Raw genomic sequence first — 23,931 nt, 5'->3', positions numbered from 1 at the left:
GGCTGTCGGTGAGACAAGCGCTTTTTCATTGGCTGGGGCGGTAGGGGCGGAGCCTCCCTTCCACTATTTTTTCTAGCCTGAGTTGGCAAGGTTGTGGAGTGAGCTGCGTGCTGTGAGGAGAGCAGGGTGGTGGGCTGTGACAGCATACAGGGGGCCACTGTCTGGACACAGATTGGGGTGACTTGTTCTTTTACCACTGCTGTGTGGGGGATAACGAGGAGCCAGCTCTGAAGTCTTGGTAAGTTGTTATGTGTTTCTGGGGCCCGGCCCCTCCCCTCCAGGCGCCATGTTGAGCTGTCTTCTGCCAGTTTCTTTGTTTGGTTCTTTGCTGCCAGTGATGTCCCAGTAGCCGCAATGGCCCCGGAACCCCAAATTTATATTTAAGTCGTTTATCGGTAGCTTGCTGTTCCGGCTTCCCGCAGCATTGTGGTGACTTTATACCCCTCCCCCACTCACTGACTTTGTTTGTCAGCACTCCGTACGGGGAATGGTCGGCCGATCGCATCTGGCTTGAGTAATGCCACACAATGGCCTGAGTAATATTTATTATGGTCACGTATTTTTCATTATCTTAATGTCATAATGCCGTTCAGACATCCCTATTTAGTGTACAGCGCTGCGTATTATGTGGGCGCCATCAAAGTATAATGATTGGTGATCTGGGGGGTTTATCTCGTATGATTAGAATAGTTCCACTCCTAGGGGTGGCTGTTGTTGGATTATTGTGGTTGTAGATATAGGGGGATGGTTTCTCAAGGCATAAAGTTTGTGTGTGTGTTAGCTGATTGTGTTGCAATCGGTGATGTTGGCTGCATGCCATGGCATTGATGTTTTCCTGTTCCCCTCCCCCTGATCCTGCTCTCATTTCTTCTCTGGGTTTTCCCTGACAGCTGTGCAGACTTCTCTGCTCTCTGCTCCCTGCAGCCCCGGGGATTCATGTTGGATTTGGACCTTCATCGGCTCATGAAAACACACTTTGGCAAGTTAAGGCGAGGATCACAGAGGAAAGTTGGAGCCTTGTCGCTTCTGAGATCTGGAAAGGACGTGGAGGTGTTTAAAGCATTGGCTAGAAGGTAAATGATCATTTCTTCCACTTATGTGGCATAGTCTTGTGTGATATAGATTTGTATTTCATCTACAATGTTATCACATGTAAGTTTTAGTAGAAGTTCCTGAAGATTTTCCAGAAGTTTCAGCTTACTCATTCTATGGGCCTGAGTTATTAAAGATCTCCAAGGCTGGTGAGGATAACCCTTCATCAGTAAATCTGGGTGATCCAGCAAACCTGGATGTTTTCAATCCTGGACCAGCAATCACCCCGGTTCACGGTGTACTCGCTCCAGTCTTGAAGAGCTTCAATAAATCGGGCCCAACATCTCGGCTTGGACTAAGGGGGGGGACTTGTAGTTGGGTCTGATCAGATGGCATTGGTCATGGCTCTATAATACTGGTAGAAGGACATGGAAAACATTGGCATTGATGTGAGGGTTATGTGTTGATTATCTGTGCTGGTGGGCAGTGATATTGATGACGGTGTTTAAGTGAAGACAATACCCAGTATTTTCATTTAAAATCTTTTTTTTTTTTTAGGTGACATAAAATTTAAAGATGGGAGGAGGTGAAAGACTAAACATTCCCATTCAACAACATCGATACAATCTCGGCAAACAGAACAACCGGCAGAAATTGGAGCGGAACAATCAGAGAATGCATTCTTATGCAAAGGAGAGAGGTCGCGGTCCATCCGGCCTTGCGTGGCAGGCCATGCAGAACAGAATGAATAACAATCGTTCATCAAACCAGAACTGGAATTCCGGTTTCCCAGGGCCGAAGCAACTCTTGAATTGTCAAGAAAACCAGAATTATGCCGGTGCCAAATTCAGTGAGCCGCCTTCACCAAATGTTCTTCCGAAGCCACCAAGCCACTGGGTACCTCTGACGTGCAATCCTAGCGAGAGAGAATTGATGTCTTTCCAGCTCAAGACACTGCTGAAGGTCCAGGCCTAAGGAGCCCGGGACAACCAAGCAGATAAAGGCCAATATGGAGTTGCAAGTTGAAGACTGTGTTCTTTTCGCTTCTTTGGCTATTAATGTGTTGAAAGGCACATAAACCAGTAAGGAAGGGATCCGTTCTGGCTAAAGTCACTCAGGAGATCTAAACTAAATGTGAGGAGACACTTCTGTGAAGACTCCTGCATTTGAAGCACTTTTTCCCCCACAGCATCAATTGTGCGTATTGCACTGAATTTCCCTGTCACCTCCTAACCAAATTAAGTATATACAATACTTTGCACTTAATGTGAACTGGTGGGTGCATCTAAAGCTGGTTTGGAACAAGGTAGCATTCTCCAACTAGTCTTTACCTGTGCTTTACCTTTCTTGTATATTTTTAATTTGTTGCTTTTGTGTACATCCATATAGATATTTTTTTTTTCTGACTTGGACATTCTAGTTGACCTGTACTGGATTAGTCAAGCATAACTGGGGATGGGGTAAATGCTTTAGTCCTGTCTTGTCTGTTTGCATAGCATTGATCCGCCTTACAAAAGTAGCTAAAGTGATTTAGGTTTTTTATTTTTTTTCTTGCACCATCATGATAGCTGTAGGGTGACTATCGGACTGATCCTTCCTACACTGGTTTATTAGTTAAGTATATTACTTATATTTAAATATTTTGTGCCAATTAACACTGCATGTTTGCACTGCCAGGGACTGCCAATATTTAAAGTAAGAAGGCTTAGCCTTTTGATAGCTTGTTTATTGACCAACATTTCAGACTATGTATATAAAACTTTTTCCCTGAACAACCGTTCCCAAATCTTTGTACATAGAAGCAGCCCCATCTGTCATATATATATATATGTATAAAAATCAAACTCCACCATAGACAAGGCTGTTTTTATAGAAAGCAGAGTCTCTACAATATAGGTCCTGATTGTAAAGGATAACTTGGCAAATACCTCATAGGGAAAACTTGGTTCACCCTCAAGGTCTGTCTTTGTTTTGTTCTTGTTGAACAGAAGGGCACAGGCCATACTACACGGGAATATTGATCTGAGTCGTATATGGGGGTAAGCACTTCTCGGTATGTTCCGGGGGCGCCTTACTCTCTTCTTAGCACTTTTTGCATTCTGGACACACTTCAGTGTTGACTGGAGTGCATATCCAATACCGTTTAATATTTGGTTTGCTCTAAAGTCATGTAATATGTTTTGGCAGTGTTTGTTAGTATTGCTGCTGTATAGTGAGTGTATAGCTTATCTCCTAAATGTGAGACATACACTCTTCAACTTGCCACTCTTTATTTGTTTTTAGCTTGTGATAAATAGAACTCTGAAGTTCTGTAAATAACTGTAAAAGTTGTAGCATATGTAAATGAATGCAGGAAAATCCTGCATAGATAAAAGTATTTTTTAATACAAACTGCTGAATGTAGTCTGGCGCAAGCTGTGACTTCACACAATGAATATTTTGTTAAAGAAAACACATACGTGTGAGTGTGTGTATGAGTGTAGCCTTTGCACAAAGTGCCAGTATAAATATGTACACGTTCTCGTGTTCGCAGTTCTAACTGGTTTTGTAGTGGGATTGGTGCAAATGAAGCATTTTTTTAATAAACAAAAAAAAAAAAAATTAAAAAAAGCTGCTAAAGCCTGGTTGACAACACATTTGTTTTTGTATAAATAGATGTATTTTTTGATAGTTTTAAAAGCCTGGGCATTCCCACAACCTTGGTCAGCTAGTGATGTGTATTGGGCATATGTAAGTGAATTGTAGCGCAGTGAGTATATAGGGAGCTGTGTTGCACTGTATGGGCCTTTGTTTAGCTGTATTCCTATGTTCAGGAGTACGCTGGCGTGGAGACATCTGCAAAGTGGAGTAGTCTTGTATGCCCAATTGGACTGCGCTAGTACTTTTTGACAACAGCCTTACCTCTCCATCCTGGATTCCTGTAAAGACTGGACATTCCTTTAACTTTCATTATTCATGTAGAAAACAGAATTTGTGATTTTCAAGATTGCCCAATCTTACACATTATATTCATTAGGAATATGCATTAGTATCCACGTCTGTGTGCAACCTGAAATGTTTGGCAGGAAAGGATTGTGGAGACACATGGGCCTTTGTAAAAAGTTTACATTTGTGGGCAGCTGAGGAACCTCACATGTTAAAACTCTTATTATTGGACTTTGCTGGAACGTTTTGAAAATGTACCTTCCATAGATATTTGAAAGCAGTATGTTGCCAGTCTTCTGCATGAAATGTAGCAGCACAGTGTTCAGATATTTACAGAAGCTATGAAAATGCTTTGGGGGGAAAAGATCATTGGGGTGGTGGAGGGGGGTTGTAACATTACACAGTTATTGTGCTGGATTAGGTTACAACTAGCCCAAAGCAAGTTCTGTTCTATGCATTCTGTATGGTGCTCTATTGCACCTTTTTAACCGAAGTACCACGTTATGTACGGGTGAATATTTTAAATGGGCATAGTGCCTCTATTTATTGTTAAAGCCTAAATATGTACTGCTCTGTGGTTCATATGGATTCACCTGTTACCTGCAAAGTGTTTATATTGACAATCTGCAGTCTTTTTATGATTGATTCAAGTGGACGGCTGTCTGCTTGTAATGAGTAAACTATTTTACCTCATAAATATTGACTGATATATGGGGTGCATCCTAGGAGCCCCAGTTTTTTTTAACCCCAAAGACATTTTGTTTCATTCAGTTTATTGGGATGATGAACTTCCACTTAAATCAATGTCTAACCTCTTACTAGGAAATATAAATTTTATTTCTAGGCATGCCTTTTTTTTGAATACTGCTGTGCTGTATTCGTCTGTCAAATAGTTCTCAAATTTAAATGTAAAATTCATCTATTTATACATGAAGAGTGTGTCAGCAGCACTTAACCACCTTGCCGGTATGCCCGTACGAAGGTCGGGCAAAAAAAAAATGGCTAGGATGGTTAACCCCGTAATTTTGTCACATCCTTACCTCCATGGTCCCGCTGTGCACATCGAGCGGGACCATGAAGGTAAGGATTCCAGCGTCGTTTTCCTATTCCAGCGTCGTCCTTCGTCCGTCGATCTCCTCCAGCGTCGGGTGCCAGCGGGACCGGTAAGATGCCGGCCGGTATCTTGTGTTCCGCTGCCCGGCATCTTACCTGGTCCCGCTGATCGTCCACGTCCTTCTTGTTCCAGCGCCGGATGATCTCTGCAGGGAGAAGCCGTCCGGCGGAGAAAAAAAAACGGAAGGCTTCTCCCTGCGTGCGTTTTTTTTTTTTTTTTTTTTTTTTTTTTTATACTCCTGAGCTGTATTCGTCTTTGTCAAATAGTTATCAAATTTTAAATGTAAAATTCATCTATTTATACATGAAGAGTGTGTCAGCAGCACTTAATACACAATCTGTGAATTTATGACATCTGTTCACTATATTTGGAGCCTTATCAAATTTTTAAAATGTATTCCCCAGAAAAAAATGTTCTAATGTGTCCCAAAAACAATTGGCCTAACAAAATGTTTACAAAGAAATGTGTATGAATACACACAAATTAGAAGAAAAGAAAAAAAATAAAATTACTTGACCCCCCCTAAATCTTGTGTTTGTATTCTTTCATCTTTATATGGTTTTGTGTATATGTGTCTGTGTTGCAAGAACAAAAATGTAATTTTGCAGATTGGATGTGGTGGCCACAGTTGTTTTACCTCCTCTGGTTTTCCTTTTTGTCCTAACAATGATTGCTCTTTGTTGCCCTATGCTTCTGACTTGGACTAAAGCTTGCCTCCATTCCCTTCTCAGACATAGGTGGAAACATTCCTGGAAGCAGTACATAAACAAAGTTTTTTACTGAGGATAACTGGGTATTTGTGTACATTTTAAAGAATGATTACAAAACTCTTTTCAATGGAGAAATTCAGTCAGGATGTAAACAAAGGCTATGTTGGTGTGTGTGTATGTGTAATCCCCCTACCTCACTGATAGTACAGATAAAGCACTATTAGTAGGAGGCTTTGCTAAGGCTAAGTACACACGTGGAATCATTGTCGTGTGAAAGGATATTTGTCGATCCTTTCCAATGACTAAGGACTTGCACGATGCATGAATGAGTGTTGTACATACAGCACCACTCTATAGACGGGGAGGATGATGGATCCCCCATCCTGCTGCACTCCCCCTTCACTTCCAATAAGATCGTCCATACATCCAGCAGGACTTCAGATTCTCATCTGGTATCGGCCGAGCTGATTAGCAGACGAGATCTATTGCAAGTGTGTACGTAGCCTAAGATCTCTGGTGGCCCTGAGCCAGGGCAAGTGTAGATATATGGCAGTCCCTATACTTTCCAGTCAATTTATTGCAGGTAAACTTGTCTGGTTTGCCTGGTTTCTTTGATTTCCAAGTTGCTGACTTAAAAAAGTATGTATCTGTAAGATCCCTTATCAGCACAGTTTTGTAGGTTTCCATATTGAAGACAGAAGACCAGTATGGCTGCCACCATGTCCTATTTTCTGTCCAGGGCTTGGATGGTGTGAAATTCTATTATACTGATCAATTAGATTAGCTAAGAAATTAGTAAATTAATTTTATCAAAGGTGATTGAGGCTGCTAACATTTTGCACCCTTCTTCAGTCAGTACTCCAGTTCTCTTCCCTCATTTAAATTTGTATACTGCTTCTCCTGACTCCATGCCCTGTTGTACATACTCCTGACCAAAAGTACTGATCGTGTTTGTAATGTCTATCATTGTATAAAGAACCCAACCCTAACTTCATGGCGTGCCCGAAGGTGTTTTTATAATCACAACAATGTCCCTGCTGGTATTTTGTGATTGTATAGCAGGCACAACATTGGAAGCCAAAACCAGCAGTAGTGTGAAGAGAAAAATAAGGACAGTACGCTAAGCAGACAAAATATACAAAAGCTCCTGTCTAAAATCATTTACTTACCCCCAATACTGCAAAAATGCCACTGGCCAGGTAATGTGGACTGTGCCTCTATGTCCTGTGCTACGCAAGATGTTCATTAAATGAAAAGTGTCTAATGGAGCAGACTTATTTTTCCCCAGCACAGTCCAATCCAACCCTTTAAAGTTGTTCAGTCATGTTTCTCAAATTATTATATGGAGTGGGGAGGTCAGGCTCCAGGGGCAAGCAGGAGGAAAGCACAGCCAGCTTCAAAACACTCCTTACATTACTGCCACAAGGAAGGTCAGCTGGTAAAAAAAGGAAAGTTTCTGAAGTACTAATAAGACTAAAAAACAAAATCACTTTGTCACATGATGATTTCCAAAAAATCAGGATACAAAGTGAGGAAATAAATCAAACCATTTAAAGTCAGTAAGGAATCAGGAATACCACAATATGCGCTTCTTACAACAAAAAAATCTGTACACGGATTTGTAAAATTAAATATAACTTATCGATGACTGTTTAAGCACAGCCAGCTTCAAAACACTCCTTACATTACTGCCACAAGGAAGGTCAGCTGGTAAAAAAAGGAAAGTTTCTGAAGTATACTAAGACTAAAAAAAAATTACTTTGTCACGCTTGAGCAGTGATCTGATAAGTGGAACCATTTTACTGCCCCATTTAATTCACAAAAGTCTGAATTAATAAACCAATAGCCTTTGAAAAAGTGACAAGCCTTGGCTGACCCTTGATGGTGCTTTTCACCAGCTTTCTATTTAGTCTGAACTTGTAAACCAGAGAGCCATACACCAATTAAAAGCATAATTACAAGCATAAAGCTCTTACAAGAGCTTCATAGAATCCAAGATGTTGCTTCCTCTCAGCACCTTGGCTTCAATAAGCAAGTAGCAGGGTCCAGTCCTTGCTACAACAGATATAGAAAAGACTGCAGTAGCTCCATAAACACAGATTAGGTTGGCACATCAGATCTAAGACTAATAAAATCAATGCCCCCCTACTTCCAGGTAGCTATGGTAAAAGTAAGAGAGGAGGTAAGGAGTAAATCAGAAGATCACAAGATGCTTGCCAAAGTGGATGTTATCAGGTCTATACCCAGCCTCCCGCAACAGAAACAGGTTCTGGAACTGCCCGTCCGTGTGATCACTCCTAAAGAGGAAGTAAACTCAAAAACGGGCGCAAAAAAAAAAAAAAAAAAAAAAAAAAAAAAAGCGCTTACCTTTAATCCCACACCGCAGTCGTTTGGGCCAGAGCTTTCTTATATTGGGTCCAGCGTCAGGCCACCATCTTCTCTTCTTCCAGGTTCTTACTACGTCACCCGACCCAGGCGCAAGATTGGGTGACGTAGTTGGGGAAATCCCACTGTGCGTGCATGCAATCAGCCCCCCCCCCCCCAACCTTTTGACAAAAAGGTGTCTTCTGCACATGTCTATGCAATCGAAAATTAGAGGGCGGTGGTGCACTTTTTTTTTTGTTAAAAAAAAAAAAAAAAAAAAAAAAAGGGCAAAAAAAAAAATATTTTTTTTTTTTTTTTTTTTTTAACAAAAAAGGGTTGTCTACCTACCCTTTTATGTAAAGTGAAAATTCTGAGTTTAGGTAAGCTGTAACTTAAACAAAAAATGCCACACACTAGGAATGTGTTTTTTATTACCTGACTATGGCACTGCTTTTTGTGTCTCCTTGAATGATGATGTAAAGTGAATGATGTAAACTACTACTGGGGCTTTCGCCAGTCAGTCTGAGTGGATGGTTAGCAGTATAGTCCTCCAAAGGCAAACTGCTTCAAACTCCTGGAGCTGTGCCATCTTTGCCAACTAAAGACCCAACTAGGTAATTGTAGACACAGCATTTGAGGGAAACCACAAAGGAGCAGGATTATCACCTTAAAAACGGTTACAGTGATATATTTCAAGCATTTATTTCGCCGATTATGGCTACAGGTATTGAAAACCCAAAATCAGTATTTCAGAAAATTGGAATACTGGGAAAAGGTTCAATATGGAAGACATCTGATGTTGCCACTGTCCTGAGCCTTTACATCTGGTTCAGTAGACCACACTAGCATAGGGAACGCTGCTGACTTGACAATTGTCCAGAAGACACTACCACGCTCCACAAGGATGGGAAGCCACAAAAGATCCTTTCTGAAAGAAGCTGTCTGTGCACAGAGCGCTGGATCCAAGCATATTAGTGGAAAGTAGAGAGGAAGGATGCAATGATGCAAAATACCCTAACCAAGGACATACTTTCCAGGCCAACATTTCTGTATTAAAAAAGTTTTAAATGAATTAAATGAAAAATACTTAAACCATAACTTTGTAATCAATCCATGAGTATCACTTTCTTAATTACTGGAAAAAAAATTCTTATATATTTTAATTTATTGGGATACAACTGTACATTTATAAAACAAATGGATGTTTTATTTTTCATGGATGCAAGTTGACACAGCCACACACACCACTAGGACTGACATATTACAACAAGTAACAATAAATAACTCAATTGGTATAGGTTTTTTTTTTTGGGGGGGGTGGGGGTTGTGGTTATACTAGGACTTGTGAAAAAAACAAAGCAAGATTGTTAAAGGGAGGGTTATAAGCTCTGGTTTTTGTGGCAACTAGAAATGTGGTTTCCTTCCACAACTCAAATATATGCAGTTAGAGTAATTGACTTCCCTGTGTAATGATATACAACTATGGTAGGGACATTTACCTTTAAATATTATTTACCTTTATTTATGCTTGATCAGGTCCTGCACCCTCCTGGAATTTTTCTTGGTCTCGGGGCGCCGGCTTCTTCTGGGTACGTCACCCGATCCTGCACTGAGCAAGCGAGAGATCGGGTGACGTAGCCCACTGTAACGGAAGGAAAAAAAATTGCCGATCCCACTGCGCATGCATGAGATCAGCAACCCCTGCCTCTTAGTGAGGAAAAACGCATCTTCTGCCCATGCTATATGTGCAAAAGGAGCAGCTAAAAACCTCAAACGTGATGCATCTATCCCAGGAGGCTCTGCGCTCACCCTTTAAAAAAAAATTAAAAAAAGAAATCTGTACTTTACATAAAAGGGTAGACAAACCTTTTATGTAAAGTAAAAAATTGAGTTTAGGTCCTGGTATAATCTTTATTATGGAGTGTTCTTTAAAGTAGTTGTAGAGCCCCTCCTTCCACAAACAAAATGTAACACTATAAACTAAAATGCATTATCTAATTGTACTTTTTTGTTTGATCCACAGGCATTTTCTACAATACCAGGGACTTTCTCTTTTGGGTTTGTGATCGCAGTAATCTGCAGGCCTATCCAGTCATGTCTATGCTTCCTGTAAGGTTTTATAAACCTTGATAAATATTTTGGTAACAGCCAGAGTAGAAAAGCAAAGTGACGGGTCCGTGAAGAAAATTTAATAATCATACAACATTCATCCAAGAGCTCCACTCCAAAATTTAAATGAAAATTGAAAGATAATCAACGTTTCCCCAATTTATTTCAGCTTATTGCCAAAATTTACAGCAAGCACAATATTGTTGGACTTTCCAATAGTCACCAATTTTTTTTTAAATACAGCATCGGTTAAAGAACATATAAAAATATTTTGTAAGCCTCTATAAAGAAAAGAAATACAAATTTTAATTCAACATCTCAACTGTAGTTTCCACATGAAATGTACTCAAGGCATGCACATAAATGATTGCATAGTAAATAATAGCAACTGCCAATCCAAAAACAAAAACACTTTAGTACAAAAATGTTAGGTATCACACAATTATCTTATAACCTACAGAACATTTCAAATGCAAGAAACGGCAGGCCATCGGAGAAGCCTACATATGCATGAAATTCAAAGGGCTTTATCTGAAGAAATTCATAAAGCACGGACACAGAAGTGTCAAAATCATTCAATTAAGGTATAATAAATGAATACGCACATTTACATACACCTAAGCAAATATAAGCAAAATGGATGGTAAAGGTGTGCGCTATGAGGAACATAGGATCAGCATAAAAAACAGAAACATGTAGAATTAGGCATGTGCTAAATATTTTAAACGTTTACTCCATAGAGAACGTTGTTATCTGTAATTAAGTCAGATATATTTGTTTGAATCAAGAAGGGGGCCAGTGCTTCACTAGAGAAAATACCCGGAGGGGGGCAAGATGGATGGGTAAGTAAAATGTCATCACTTAAACAAAAAGCCAATGAGTGAAAACCTTCCTATGCTCATATGGAATTTCACTTACTGAATACCTAACAACTGTACATGTGATTTGCTCCCACTTCTCCCATGTGTACGTTCTGGGGCTTGGTGATTTACCTGGGCTGGCACTGTCACATGGGCCGGAATCTAAGGCCTGTGTATAATTTCAAGTCATTTTGGAGTTTACCCAAGGCTTTCTTTCACCACTGGAGATAGAACAGAGCAGTGGTGAGAAAAAGAAAGATGCATATATGCTGCTGGGGAAAGGAAGAGGGAGGGGGGCGCATTAGGCATTTAAACCAGAGGAAACCTTTTTCAATGATGTTCTGGAACTACAAAAGCTCAGAGGGTCTATTATACATTAAAAGGAAAAGTAAAACAAACAGTCTATACCAATACTGCTGGGACACAAACAATAGACTCCAAAATGTTCAAGGGTAAAGTGAATGCTGTCTGCTGCATCAAACATGCTTTAAAATAAAGCTTCCATTCAACAAGAGATGTGAACGAGGATAACTAATATCTAAAAAGCCCAACATCAAATTATTCTTCACTCTAAATACATAGTTTCCCTTTATAAATACAAGGCAGAAAGTTATCAGCCTCAAACTGCAAAAATGTAAAATATTTTCAGAATTTGAGTGTTCTAAGGAAACTGAAAAACACTTGTGGGACCTAAGAACATTTTTAGTGCCATACAGCTAAACTCCTACAGGCACTAAAATGTATTGAACTGCACCAAAATCCCTAACCTAAAGGCTGTATAAAATTTTAAAAGGCCCTACTGAACCAGAATATTTGTATTAATAAGCCGACTGCTTAATTTTGTTGATGGTAAGATACTTTGATCATTTGCTGCCGGACATAAAATGAGGTGTAGCATATTCTAACAAGCTCAAAATGTAAAAAATAAACAAAAAAAACCCTTCACATTTCCATGGATAAAACTGCTCAGGGGAATACTCCTTAATGACCACTAGATTTGTGACTGTTCCAAGAACGAGATCTTGATTTTGACCGTGATCTAGACTCTGAGTGGGACGGAGATTTTGATCTTTCATTTTCTTCTCTTCTGGATTCCCTACTCAGTCTAGAACTTGCTTTGTATTTGCCATCAGCTTTAGATCTAGAATGTGATCTAGATCCAGATTGCCTCTCTCTCCTTTCTTCTCTTGGCTGCGACTTGGAGTGAGAACGGCTGTTAGACCTGGACTGTGATCGATGTCGTCGATTAAATCTACAGGGGGGAAAAAGAAGCTGGAATTAACACAAATCAATCCAATCCTTTAGCTCTGAAAAGGCTGGAGAAGCAAATCAAAGTCTGGTCACTTGTGTAGATAGAACACCCTTGGCCTGGTCCATGTTCAGGACTAGATAAATCCAAATTTTAAAACGGTATCAGTGAAGATTTCTATTAGAATCGCTGTAACATCTAAGAAACTTAAAGGACATGTTTAACAAATTCCTTGCAGGGTGTTACTTCAGAGAATATAGTATTAGTATTCCACAAAAGCTCCTTGAGCTGGTAGGGGCCACACAGAAGGAATAGGAAAAACTGATGCACTGAAAAGATGGGGACATGAAAATAAAACTACTCTGTATAGTGATGTCCAACACAATTTAGTGATTCATCCTGCCCAATCACTAAACCACACACTTCCAATGACCCTGTTTCGTACGGAGGACAATGCAGCTGGGCTGTGAGCACATGATAGAGATCTGATAATCTGGGTGGTGCCAAAAAAGTTAGAGGTGTAAAACAGAGAAGAACTTCAGTTTGCAGCTTTGGATACCACATCCTGCACTCAAGCATTGAAGATGCAAGGACTTCTTAGGTTTGAGAAAGGGGAAAAAAAAAAATAAAGGGAACATTTAACAGAGGGAGAAAAAACTGCAATTTGTCAGTCTTCTGCTAGGGTCAGTGGGTGCTTTTGCCATCAGTTCCACCAAGCACCCACTTAGATAGGGGTTCCAGGATGCGTCCTCTACCAGACTAGTAGGCACCTCATTAGGAACAAATCTACCGTGGGAAGACCAACTTTGTACAAAGTCCCTAATACATAGATAAAAAGCTAGAAAATGCTATGAGTGTACAAACAGGCAAAACTGTTTCAATCTCTAAAAAGAAATTGTTTAAAACAACAGATACCTATTGTGTTCCCAGTGATTTGTTTGCCATAGGTATCTAGGAGCCCCTATAGTTGTGACGGCTTTCTACTGGCCCCTTACTCTTTGTTCCAACGTTGTATTGCCTGTCCTCCTGACCTGCATTGATTTCCTATCATCTTTCTAGTCTTACATGTACAAAATGCATCAGAAGAGCAAAAATTACATACCTGCCACGATGTGATCGGCTCCTACTGCGGCGCTGTCTATCGGATCGTCTAATGGATGAAAAACAAATACTTATGTAACAAAAATATATGCACACACTTGCACTTTTTTAGGCAGAGAAGACTATTTACCCTTTAGGACTGTAGGACCTCTCACAGTTCTGGTCATAAGATCGACTCCTAGACCTTCGCCTCTCATAACTACGACTTCTAGATCGCCTGTGTCTATCATAATCGTCATAACGTGAAGAACCATAGGAGCTTCTTCCTTCCTTTGCTTTCATTTGATTGGGTGCTATGAAGTTTAATTGGTAAATATATTTAAAAAAAAACAAACAAACTTTAAACCATTTGCAGCAAAAGGAAAATAATTTCAGACAGGACAGTTGTGCTGTTAGAGAAATCCTGTCCAGAGGAATACATAGGCTATTACAGCATTTATTTATTAAGACCGTTTTGCAGCAAAAATCTAAACATGGTGAGCGTTTGCATTTAAAGGTACAAGACATGCTTTTATGCTGTCAAATAAAATTACAAAAAGAAGTAGCATTTCATATGGTGCTTACACACCACTTCTGATATATGGTATTCTACAGAGATACCCAGCCATTTATTCTCAATCAAGCCACCAAATTTGGGAGGTAATACCAGCAAAGAGACATCAATATAGATTTAATGTAAAAAGTACTAGAGCAAGAATATCTGAGACTGGTGTTATGTGCAAGCAGACAACTATTGCTTTAATACCTTCAGGTAACGTCTTAGCAGGTATTAATACACACAGCAACCCATCAAACATGAGTTCATTATAATTTAGCAAAGCTCTGCATAATAGTCAACATTACCCTGAAGTGGTACAGCGTCTTAGAAAGCTGCTGCAGGCAGGTCAGGTGCATTTTATATCAAGGCTGTTAGGTTTAAACTCTGATACATAGCAATAGCAAAAGATTTTCTTCATACTCACTTTTCCTGTCTCCCTGTGCAAACTGAATTTCAATCTGGCGTCCACAAATCCATCTTCTGTCCAGGTTATGCAAAGCATCCTCTGCATCACGGACATCTTCAAATGTGCTTGCAGTCAAGGTACTTTACAAAATCAACATGAAAAACTGTTTTCCACAAAATACCTAAAAGAGTAATGGCATACCAACAGGAGTACAATCCTAGTCTGTAGAATTACTACAGCTCTGCATTCTTTGATCCAGCTCATTGCTAAAACAGGATTTTTTTTTTTTTAGGTAACAGGTTCAGACATCCTGAAGGATCAAGAAGGAACAGGATACCACTGCTTACGCTTCCCTAAAAATGCTAGACACCTGATTCTGGTTTACATTGAAGTTCTGTTGCACCTCAAGACAGTTCTCATTTAAAAGCATCAAAATACATTCCAGGTGCAAAGGAATGCATTTAATATAACTTATAGCTCTTTGCCAGTGCGCAGCTTAGGATTCCTACTCTGTGTGAAGCAATTGCGCTCCTTGGAGAGGTCCCCTGCCTAGTCAGACCTATAGTCCTGCTTACCCCTAAGGTGCTTGGACTCATCATTGAGCATGTTCAAGACTATTTATATAGAGAGCAGAGGTCACAGCAAATGATATATTTATTTTATTAGAAAAAATGCAGCTAGGACAACTATTTGGGCATGATAGAGCTGCAGAAAGGTGTTTTGTGTATGTTATGTCAGACTAATTCTGCTTTAAATCATTGACCAAGAATAAAAGTTCAGGGACAGTCAAGAGTTTAGTAAAATTTAGTGAACATCTGAAGTCTTAAGTCTTTCCACCTATTACATCTATAAAACATATTTGTGTCATGGCTTTTGTGGTAACACTATCATAACAGACTGGATAAACGAAATCTTCAACCAAATGTTTAGAAGTGTTTCACATGGAATACATTTGTTAGTGTTTACTTGAAGAGGCGTCTATCAGGGAATAAGAGCAGAACACACAGTAATGTCCTCTACAATGTTCTACATGTCACATGTTGTAGGTCATAGCATTACTACTAGGCCTGGGTCCGACAGCACTTTTTCCTTTGATTTGTGTGACATCTGTATGGATTTTGAAAATTTCTAAGGTCTACTCAGAGCTTAACAAAAATGTACATCATAAGGAAACAAAAACATCCCACAAGCAAGCAATACACTGTGCCATGCAAAAACACCATGCAAAACAGAATGGTCATCTCTGAAATCTAGCCTACTCTGCATTTGAATTTGAACATCTGCTATTATTGTACAGATGTTACATTATACAACTCCCTTCAAAACCACAATTTTAATCTGAATGAGTAGCAAAAGATAAAAAAAATGAAACAATGATCCACCAACAAAATTGAAGTGTATAGACAAATAACTAGTCAGACCCTACAGCTTACACCCACCATTTTTTTTTGTGTACTTACACAAGAGAACAAATGAAGGTAGGATACACAGTCTCCTGTCATCTTGGTCACCATTCAACGACATCTTGGCCTTTTATTTCTAAGAGCTTGTCAGAAGGACTTGTCAGGAGGGGCTTCATGCTTTTATCTTTAACTTTCAAAAATAACTTCCCCACTTTTGTGAATTAAGCGAAGCTTTGACTCCTATTTGGCTTGTCCTTCTTCCAGCTTTCTTTTCCCAATTTCCCTTTTAATCTTCAAGCCTGATCATTAAGGTGTCTTTGCTTTGTCTACTTGTCTCTACTCTAAAGGTCTTTTCATGCTTTGTCTGTGGTTTCGCCTTTACTGTACAGCTTTACAACTCTGAGGTAACAACAGAACAGTAGAATTAGGAAAAAGGTTTAACGTAAAAGGATTTTTGTTAAAACTTACCATAAAATCCTTTTCTTGAGAGTCCACTGAGGGACACAACATCTTTACCCTTTAGGTTATAATGCCACCTACAAGATGATTGAACATTAGGTGAAAACAAGTTGCAGGCCAAGAAAACTCCTACAGCCAGCATGCCATGGTTTTGCTGACTACCCTCCACCTCCGCAAAAAAATGAAATTGTCTGCAGCCTAAAAGACATTACACCCAAATCTGGCATCATGAGACCATAGGTTCCATCTAGTAGAGTAGAGCACCTATATAGGAAGCGAAACCTAGGTCCAAGGGACATAGAAATGGCCAAATAAAGAAGAAATGTAAGAGAAAATAGGTTACAAACTCCTATGTCTTCAAAGACAACAGCAGAAAAAGCCCACATGCTAGCACAACAGGATTACCAAAAAAAAACAAACAAAAAAAACAAAAAAAAAAAAACAAAAAACAGTAAGCCTATCTAAAGTCAGAGGAATAAAGACTATGAGGGAAAAAACAACACCTTTAAGTAATAAACAATGCCACAGAAGAGACAAAATGAACCTACTGTGTGACATAGAAGGAAAGAAGGCTCAGAGGCCACTCTTTACTCAAATACAAAGATCTATAAGAGACTGTCAAAAGCTCTACAAGACAAATGTAATAACCTCATATGGGAAAATCTAGAACAAAAGGGATCCTCATATGAAAACAAAGAACCAGCTGATTTATGTCTATAGTGGTGTGCACATCAGTAAGAGTAACACAATAAAAGCAGCAGACTGCATCTCCCTCAGCATATGCTTCTTAGCTAAGCACACAAGCCATTTTGAATCCATGCAAGCAGTGCCACAGAAGCTGTTGAGGTTATGGACAGCTCAGACATTGATACTGTGAGGAGAATTGTCCCACAGATCAAATTGGACTGTGGTAAAAGGTTTCAGCAAACAAGGCAAGGGACCCAGCTGGATCAATGTAAATTCCTGGATAGCTAACAACATCCAGTTCAGTGGGGTCTGAATGGGGAACTCCAGAGTTCTAGACTGAGGAAAAGCTGCAACTAGCTTTACAAGCTCATTGGAAAAACCATGTGGTTAAGAGGTTAGTTTTTTACACAGATGGGGTGATGAGACATCCATTTTTCTAGGACATGCTGGTAGTAGGAGTGGTTACCCTAGCCTACAATTTGTTTGGCCGTTTCCAATCCTTCTGTAAGTGGCTGTATAACCAGTGGTGAAGACTTCCTTTGCTCCTCAATGAACGAGAAAGAAAAGTAAATTATCTATCTAAAAACAGAAAATGAAACACAAAAATTGATACCATTTTTCACAATAATTACTAGTGAACGAGCTACTTGAACTTTGTTAGTTCTACACTGGACAGAAGTTAAGAGAAACGCATATGCTGGTGAATTACTTTGCAATGTATAGTGCGCAACAGACAGTGATTATCAAAGCAAAGCAATTCATATTGTATGCAGTTACCTCTCACACAATCTCTTTAACATCATTTTCCCTCATAAGCCAGTTGAGGGAAGAAAGGATATTGTACATATGCAAATCCCCTGGGGCGCCGAGTGTAGTAGTCAAGGGGGACGTATACATCAACAATAGGCCCATATCGACCAAATTCTCTGCGAAGATCTTCAGGCCTGAAAAAAACAAACAATTGTGACCTTAAAGACATTGCCGAACATCACTAACACATTAAAGCAATCACAAAATGCAAGGATTTACAAAAAACATATGGTTTGCATTTTATAGTTCTTAAATCTCAACTTAAAAAATGCCAATTTTTTTTTTTAAATTGGCCTTGCCATTTTACACACACAGCTTTTAGTTTTGCAGGTAGGAACAAAGGCATTTATTGTTTTTAAAAGTAATTGCATATCACTGCTAGCAAAACCCCAAATGTGATATTTACACACTAAAATGTTAGAGTTAGAGAATGCAATCAATGTTTGTAAGGGAAATCCAGCATTGAAGATCTGATCTAATTACCCACTGCTTTGACCAAAGCGATTTGCCAAGCTACACTCATTGCCGTTAACACATCATCAGATAATGTATTGGAAAGCCCAGCATCCCCCTTCAGTCAAACCATCCTGTCTCCCTACATCTACACCTCATTCTCTTAGTCCAGAGGTTGTATGCAAAAGTTTGTATTGCTACCGATTTACCGAGCTTCATTTAAAAAAAAATTAAACCAAATATCTTGGCAAAAGGTATAAATAATGTAACAATATATAACAAGGTTGCAGGGGCCCACCGATGAAGAGTTCAGAGTTTCTATTTCAGAATATCGGCACAAAATAAAGACAAAAGGAAGCAAGTAATAACATAATGATAAAAGCTTGGTGACAAACATAAAAACCCGAACATAAGTTGCCAGATATGGGGTCTCAAATATAAAATCCTATTAGGAATCAGATATTTTCTCATTAAATGACACTTGTTTGCACAGATCTGTGATGTATGCCACTGTTATCTGCACGTGTGAGCTTTCTTTTTTCAATGACAGAAAACTCCCTTCCCAAGAGGCTCTGCTCTCCCATTCAGTCATCTACCCTTCTAAATAAAGTAAAAATTGTGCTTATAGGTCCACTTTAAGGGGGGCCATTTCAAGACCAGGGTCCCCAAATTGTGTTTGCATATTAGGAAACCAGGGGGCCACTTCTAATTGGGTACTGCCTCAAACAAATTTACCAGCTCACAAGACTTTAAGGTTGCGTTTAGACTGGCAGTGAGGTTGCAGAGTGGTTACTCCTTCCTCATGCCAATGAACCCTGGCTTGGGGGAGACGCTGAGCAATGCTCACTGCTGGCTGGAGTCAAAACCTACAGACGCCGCGGTGCAAGGGAATGAGCGGCTGGTGGGGTGCCTGTTACACATTAACTTTGCTGAACCCCAATTTTACTTTAACAGTACAGGGAAAACAGGGAAATGGAGGTGGGGAACTTTTGTGACTACACCCCCCCCCCCCCCCCAACAAAGCTTCGTCACTCTTACCATACTATGGTATCCTATCACATATAATTGCCTCTTTGTTCTTTAAACACCAATTTCTCCTGAAAGGGGAGCTGTACGTATATTAAAATGTAGGTGCAATTGGAGGACTCTTGTGGCTAACTACCCATAAAATTTTATTGCTACCACACCATCACAGCGAGTGTCAGCAGCCCTCTTTCACTGCTCCTAAGCTAATGACAGTAGGAGCCCAACTAGCAGGAGCGCGGCTCTCCTCAAACTGCTTACACAGGACCTGAGAATGTCAGAGCAATGTACGTAAGGCTTAAACTTCCCTGCCATTCCCAGCAGCTCTGCCCCATGACAGCACAGCAGCTCTGGTACAATTCTCCGCTATTCTCAGCAGACAGCAGGGGGAGTCGCTGGGAATAGCAGAGTAACGTAAGAGAGCTGGGGTGCTGTCAGGGGGCAGAGCTGCTGGGAATGGCAGGGAAATGTAACATTTTACCAGGCCCTGCTGCCAGAAAGGTTGGGGGCCACTGATTTAGCAGACAAATATGGAGGCTGCCCCTGCTTTTACACCCCTGAAAAGAATACTTGTCTGGGTACCTTGACAACCATTTTGCTTTAATAAAATCTGTGACCCAGAAAAACCAAATAAAAAATTCTGATTTGCTGTCAAGATCTGTGACCCCCTAAAAGCTAGATACACACTTGCAATAATTATCGTTAGAAGACTAACGATTATGCACGATTATTTTGAACGATCATGTTGTGCACAATTCTGTACATGTTGTAACAATACGATCGGTCAAAAATAAATCAACCAATAGTGTACACACACTAGATACAATCGCTTGAACGATGCAGGAAGTGACCTATAAAGGAGAAAGTGTACTGCAGAACCATCCACGAACACTGAACTGTACACACAATAGATAGTGAACGATCGCCGGTCAATCAGATCCATCAGGATGGTCGTTCCTTTCCAGCGACAATCCTTGTTCACAGGCGTCATTGTGCACTTTTTTGTTAACGATCATCGGATGATCGGTAAATAGTCGTTCGTTTCCAGCAATAATTATTGCAAATGTGTACGCAGCTTAAGAGCTAAAAAATTATCTTCACAAATATTTTAAATTAAAACGAACAAACAGAATAACTTTAGTAATATATATTAAAACAGATCACCCCCAGAATTATTTACTGCTACAGATAAATGAAAAGCTTTGTCAATCTAATAAAAAAATTACATATGAATATTTTAAAAAGGCTTCCAACATGCACAGTAAGGTCCTAATGTTGGGTAGATGGTTTCTGGCAAAAAGGGGAACACTGTGTTTGTGGTAGTGTTTAAGGATGAGCGAAAATTCCCCTAAACGTCCGAAGAAATTTCGGCGACCGGAAGATCGAGGTAATCATTACGGGATGATTGCTCTTGCAGGTCCCAAATTTAATCTCAATGGCCGAAGTTACACAGGCTGTTCTCGCTTACAAGTTCAGGAAGAGAGAAGGACCCGATTCGCCACAAAATCGATTTTTAAAATCTTGATCGCTCATCCCTAGTAATGTTTATGGGAAAATACAAACTGGTGCAGACTGAGGACACACAGGATAACAGGTAAATATTTTCATCTACTTGCTGCTACTAAGAGCCATTTCATTGCTAAAATTTTTGCTCATCTTAAAGATGCCGCCTTCTGAAAAATAGTGAAAGTGGCACGGATGTGTGGTAGCATGTATCTGCTCAATATAGAGGATTGTACAATGTATGTGGCTGGAAGAGGCAGGTCTTTGGTCTGTAGCAGGTTACTATACAGGAGAGATTACAGGACCCCCAGGCTTTTACAGGACCCTTTCAGACCTGTGGAGTGAAAGCATGCCGTTAGCAGCTCCCACCCTGTCTGTAAGTCCCAAACCTTAGAAATAAAATCAGCATGCTGCATATCTTTAATCTACCAGCGCACAACTTGTCACTTTGTGAACCGAGCTGTGATCTGCCACAGCAGCATGCAAAAAATGGTTTCCCAATCTTTCCCATTCACCTGAACGTGAGGATGGGATCTCAGTTGTGCATGTGTCTGGAATGGCCATAGGTGGGGTTTTCTTCCCCAAAACTGAACTTTTACTTTAAAAGATAACTCCTGCCACAATCGTAAATAACATTGCTGCTCCATTGAATTCCACAATAATTGCAACAATCAGAAAGCACCAGATGAAGAATTATCACAAAATATTTACATAGCGCCGACATATTACACAGCACTGTACAAAGTCCATAGTAATGTCACTCAAAGGGGCTTACAAATTAATGTCCCTACCAGTGTCACATGTCATTAAAATAGTCTAAAGTAAATTTTGGTAGGAAGCTAATTAGCCTAACAGCATGTTTTTGTAATGTGGGAGGAAACCGGAGTAGCCGGAGGAACCCCCCCCCCCACACACAGGGAGAACCTGCAAACTCCATGCAGATAATGTCCTGGCTGAGATTTCAACCTGGGACCCAGCCCTGTAAATGCCAGAGAGCTAACTCTTCAGAACAGTTTTGGAAGTGCCGGTCTCCTGGTCCATACTGCATTTAGGCTTAGTCTACACGGACGTTTTCCCCAGCGTTTAATCTAAGGCTTTAAAAGCCCATGTTTGAAATTCCCATGCATTGCAATGGGCTAATCCACACCAGGATGTTTCCTTCAGGCACATTTATGAGTTATAGAGAACACTCCTTGCAACGTTTTAAAAAGTAAAACAGGAGGTTAAGCTATATTACCCCTGGGAAGGGGCCACACATCAGAGCCCCGGCTGAAGGAACTCCAGGGACAGCACTGGATAACATTCTATATTAATCTCCACCACATGCAATGGTCATAGGAAAGGCTGGAGCTCCCCTTTAATACAGAGATCAGGGGCAGGCCGTGGGTGCAGTGATCTCTGGGGGTCTGCGGATTCATTTTGGGGTCAGAGAAATGCTATTAAATTATTCACCCGTGTCGTATCAGACTAATCTTTCACCGATCTGCATCCCGACACCCTGCAAGTAACAAAACCAGGACACGGGGGAGGGGCGGCACGCCATTGGGGATAAAGCGCGGTAATCACATCCTCAGCGCACACCGCGCGGAATTTACTGCTCGTTAGCATTAGATGGACTATACGAAGGCCTCGCAGCCCGCAGCTAAGTATCCCGCGCACCCACCACCCACACCGCGGTAATGGTCAGCACGGCATTACGACGAACATTCCACACCCCCCCGTGCAGTACAATATACGCACTGTACATAGGCCTCGCCTCATTCACCACTTACCTGATATCGTCCGCTACATTACGGACGAAGAGCGACGTGTTTGGGGGGCGCAGATAACGGGACATGGCGAATTACACGAACGACACAGCGAAACCCGGCAAAGAAAATCTCTCCACACACCCGCACAATGGCCGCGACCCCCTCACTTTTCTCCTCAGCACGGCACCTCGCGAGACTTCCTGAGGAAGGGGTGGAGCGATACTTAGCTTGCGAGCGGGAATATTCGCGCGCTGTATAAAGGTGGCTTGTGGGGGTGTTACGAAAATGCGTACAGCGGGGAGGGGCTTGTAGTAAAAGGCGGTGTTTATTGGCTGAGGTATAAAAGAATTGCGTATGGTGGGGAGGAGTTATTGGTCAGAGGCGTGGTTTGCGGAGAATCTGTGATAGATTTCGCGTGGTGCAGCAGGAAATACTTTCTGTTTGCATGAGATACACCTACTGACTGTATATGGCTGGCAGCTTCTGCTATAATGTCCTGGGAAATACATATAGATAGGATATATAGATAGACGCAGCTAGATAAAGCCGCAATTTTTCTTAGGATTGCATGCATTCGGAAGGCCTAAGAGCCCATGTCAGGTCTGGCTACTATTGTGTTCCATTTATGTGGCCATAGACTATACAGTCAGTCATAAGCCATGCAGTGTATAAACATCCAGGTTTGGTGCTAGTTAGGTCCTATAGTTTGGGGCCCTCATGTAGTGTAACCAAGGCCTTGTCCTCACTATTGTGCACCGCACACGTTCTAGTCAATTTATTCCAAAGAGATTGTCCAATCATATTGTACAGAGTATGGGCACACACTGTACATATGTAATATGGGGACAAGTCGACAAGAGGAAATCCTCTACTAAAAAAGTTCCACTCACTTGTATAAAGTTATCCACATCACATCTGCATACAGCAATACAATCTGACAATAAAACCTTTTTTTAGGTTTTGGCTATAGGCTTTAAAGAATATGTATATCTTTGTTCTAGACCCTCTTGAAATTCAGAGCCCCTTTGTGGGGCTGCACACAGAAAAGTGAGACGTCTTGTCTTGAAGTAAGCAGCCTGCAAAACTTTGTTGCCAAAAATGGCATCAGAGGCTAAAACATGAAAATGTCTCATCATGGAATAAAAAGGGACAGGCTAATATGTGAAGAGCAGGCCCTTGGTGTCCTAACATTTTCCCTGTACAAATCACACAGTGACTGACCAGGTACAACTGCTGTCATTTCCTATGGAGGAGGAGGCAGTGGACTGCCTCTGCACATCCTTTACCTTTTCTATAAAACTGAACATCGATGTCTATACAGCACTGGTTCATCCTAGTGGTGCTGGAATCTCTAAAGAATGTTTCTGGCAACGGACATTTGGACTTTGTACATAAGCTTATGCAGTGTTCTGGTGAAATGCATCCTGGGAAAGG

The 23,931-nt window shown here is 40.6% G+C and overlaps 2 protein-coding genes and 1 long non-coding RNA gene across 5 annotated transcripts; 2 read left to right on the top strand and 1 right to left on the bottom strand.

The window, feature by feature from the left end:
- Positions 1-72: 72 nt before the first annotated feature.
- PNRC2 (proline rich nuclear receptor coactivator 2) lies at positions 73-3,642 on the top strand. 2 transcript variants are annotated; one of them, XM_072419364.1, is made up of 3 exons: positions 73-238; positions 925-1,073; positions 1,591-3,642. In XM_072419364.1, the coding sequence occupies exon 3, from the start codon at positions 1,609-1,611 to the stop codon at positions 2,005-2,007; it is 399 nt and encodes a 132-aa protein (XP_072275465.1). In that variant the 5' UTR covers positions 73-238; positions 925-1,073; positions 1,591-1,608; the 3' UTR covers positions 2,008-3,642. The 2 variants fall into 2 exon arrangements, with proteins under 2 accessions (XP_072275465.1, XP_072275457.1); XM_072419356.1 differs by having other exon boundaries at positions 891-1,073.
- A 1,630-nt stretch (positions 3,643-5,272) lies between these two features.
- On the top strand, positions 5,273-8,286 carry LOC140336349 (uncharacterized). Its single transcript, XR_011921873.1, has 2 exons — positions 5,273-7,211; positions 7,484-8,286. It is a non-coding gene; the product is annotated as an uncharacterized lncRNA (long non-coding RNA).
- A 2,112-nt stretch (positions 8,287-10,398) lies between these two features.
- Positions 10,399-22,706, bottom strand: SRSF10 (serine and arginine rich splicing factor 10). 2 transcript variants are annotated; one of them, XM_072419344.1, is made up of 7 exons: positions 22,519-22,563; positions 17,735-17,901; positions 15,896-16,210; positions 14,427-14,522; positions 13,595-13,757; positions 13,466-13,513; positions 10,399-12,366 (listed from the first exon to the last, which is right to left on the bottom strand). In XM_072419344.1, the coding sequence occupies exons 3-7, from the start codon at positions 15,930-15,932 to the stop codon at positions 12,096-12,098; spliced, it is 615 nt and encodes a 204-aa protein (XP_072275445.1). In that variant the 5' UTR covers positions 15,933-16,210; positions 17,735-17,901; positions 22,519-22,563; the 3' UTR covers positions 10,399-12,095. The 2 variants fall into 2 exon arrangements, with proteins under 2 accessions (XP_072275445.1, XP_072275437.1); XM_072419336.1 differs by lacking the exon at positions 15,896-16,210 and having other exon boundaries at positions 14,427-14,530; positions 17,797-17,901; positions 22,519-22,706.
- Between the last annotated feature and the right edge of the window lie 1,225 nt (positions 22,707-23,931).

This window comes from Pyxicephalus adspersus, chromosome 1, assembly GCF_032062135.1.
Source record: "Pyxicephalus adspersus chromosome 1, UCB_Pads_2.0, whole genome shotgun sequence".
NCBI lineage: Eukaryota > Metazoa > Chordata > Amphibia > Anura > Pyxicephalidae > Pyxicephalus > Pyxicephalus adspersus.
This window is presented reverse-complemented; position numbering and strand designations above follow the sequence as displayed.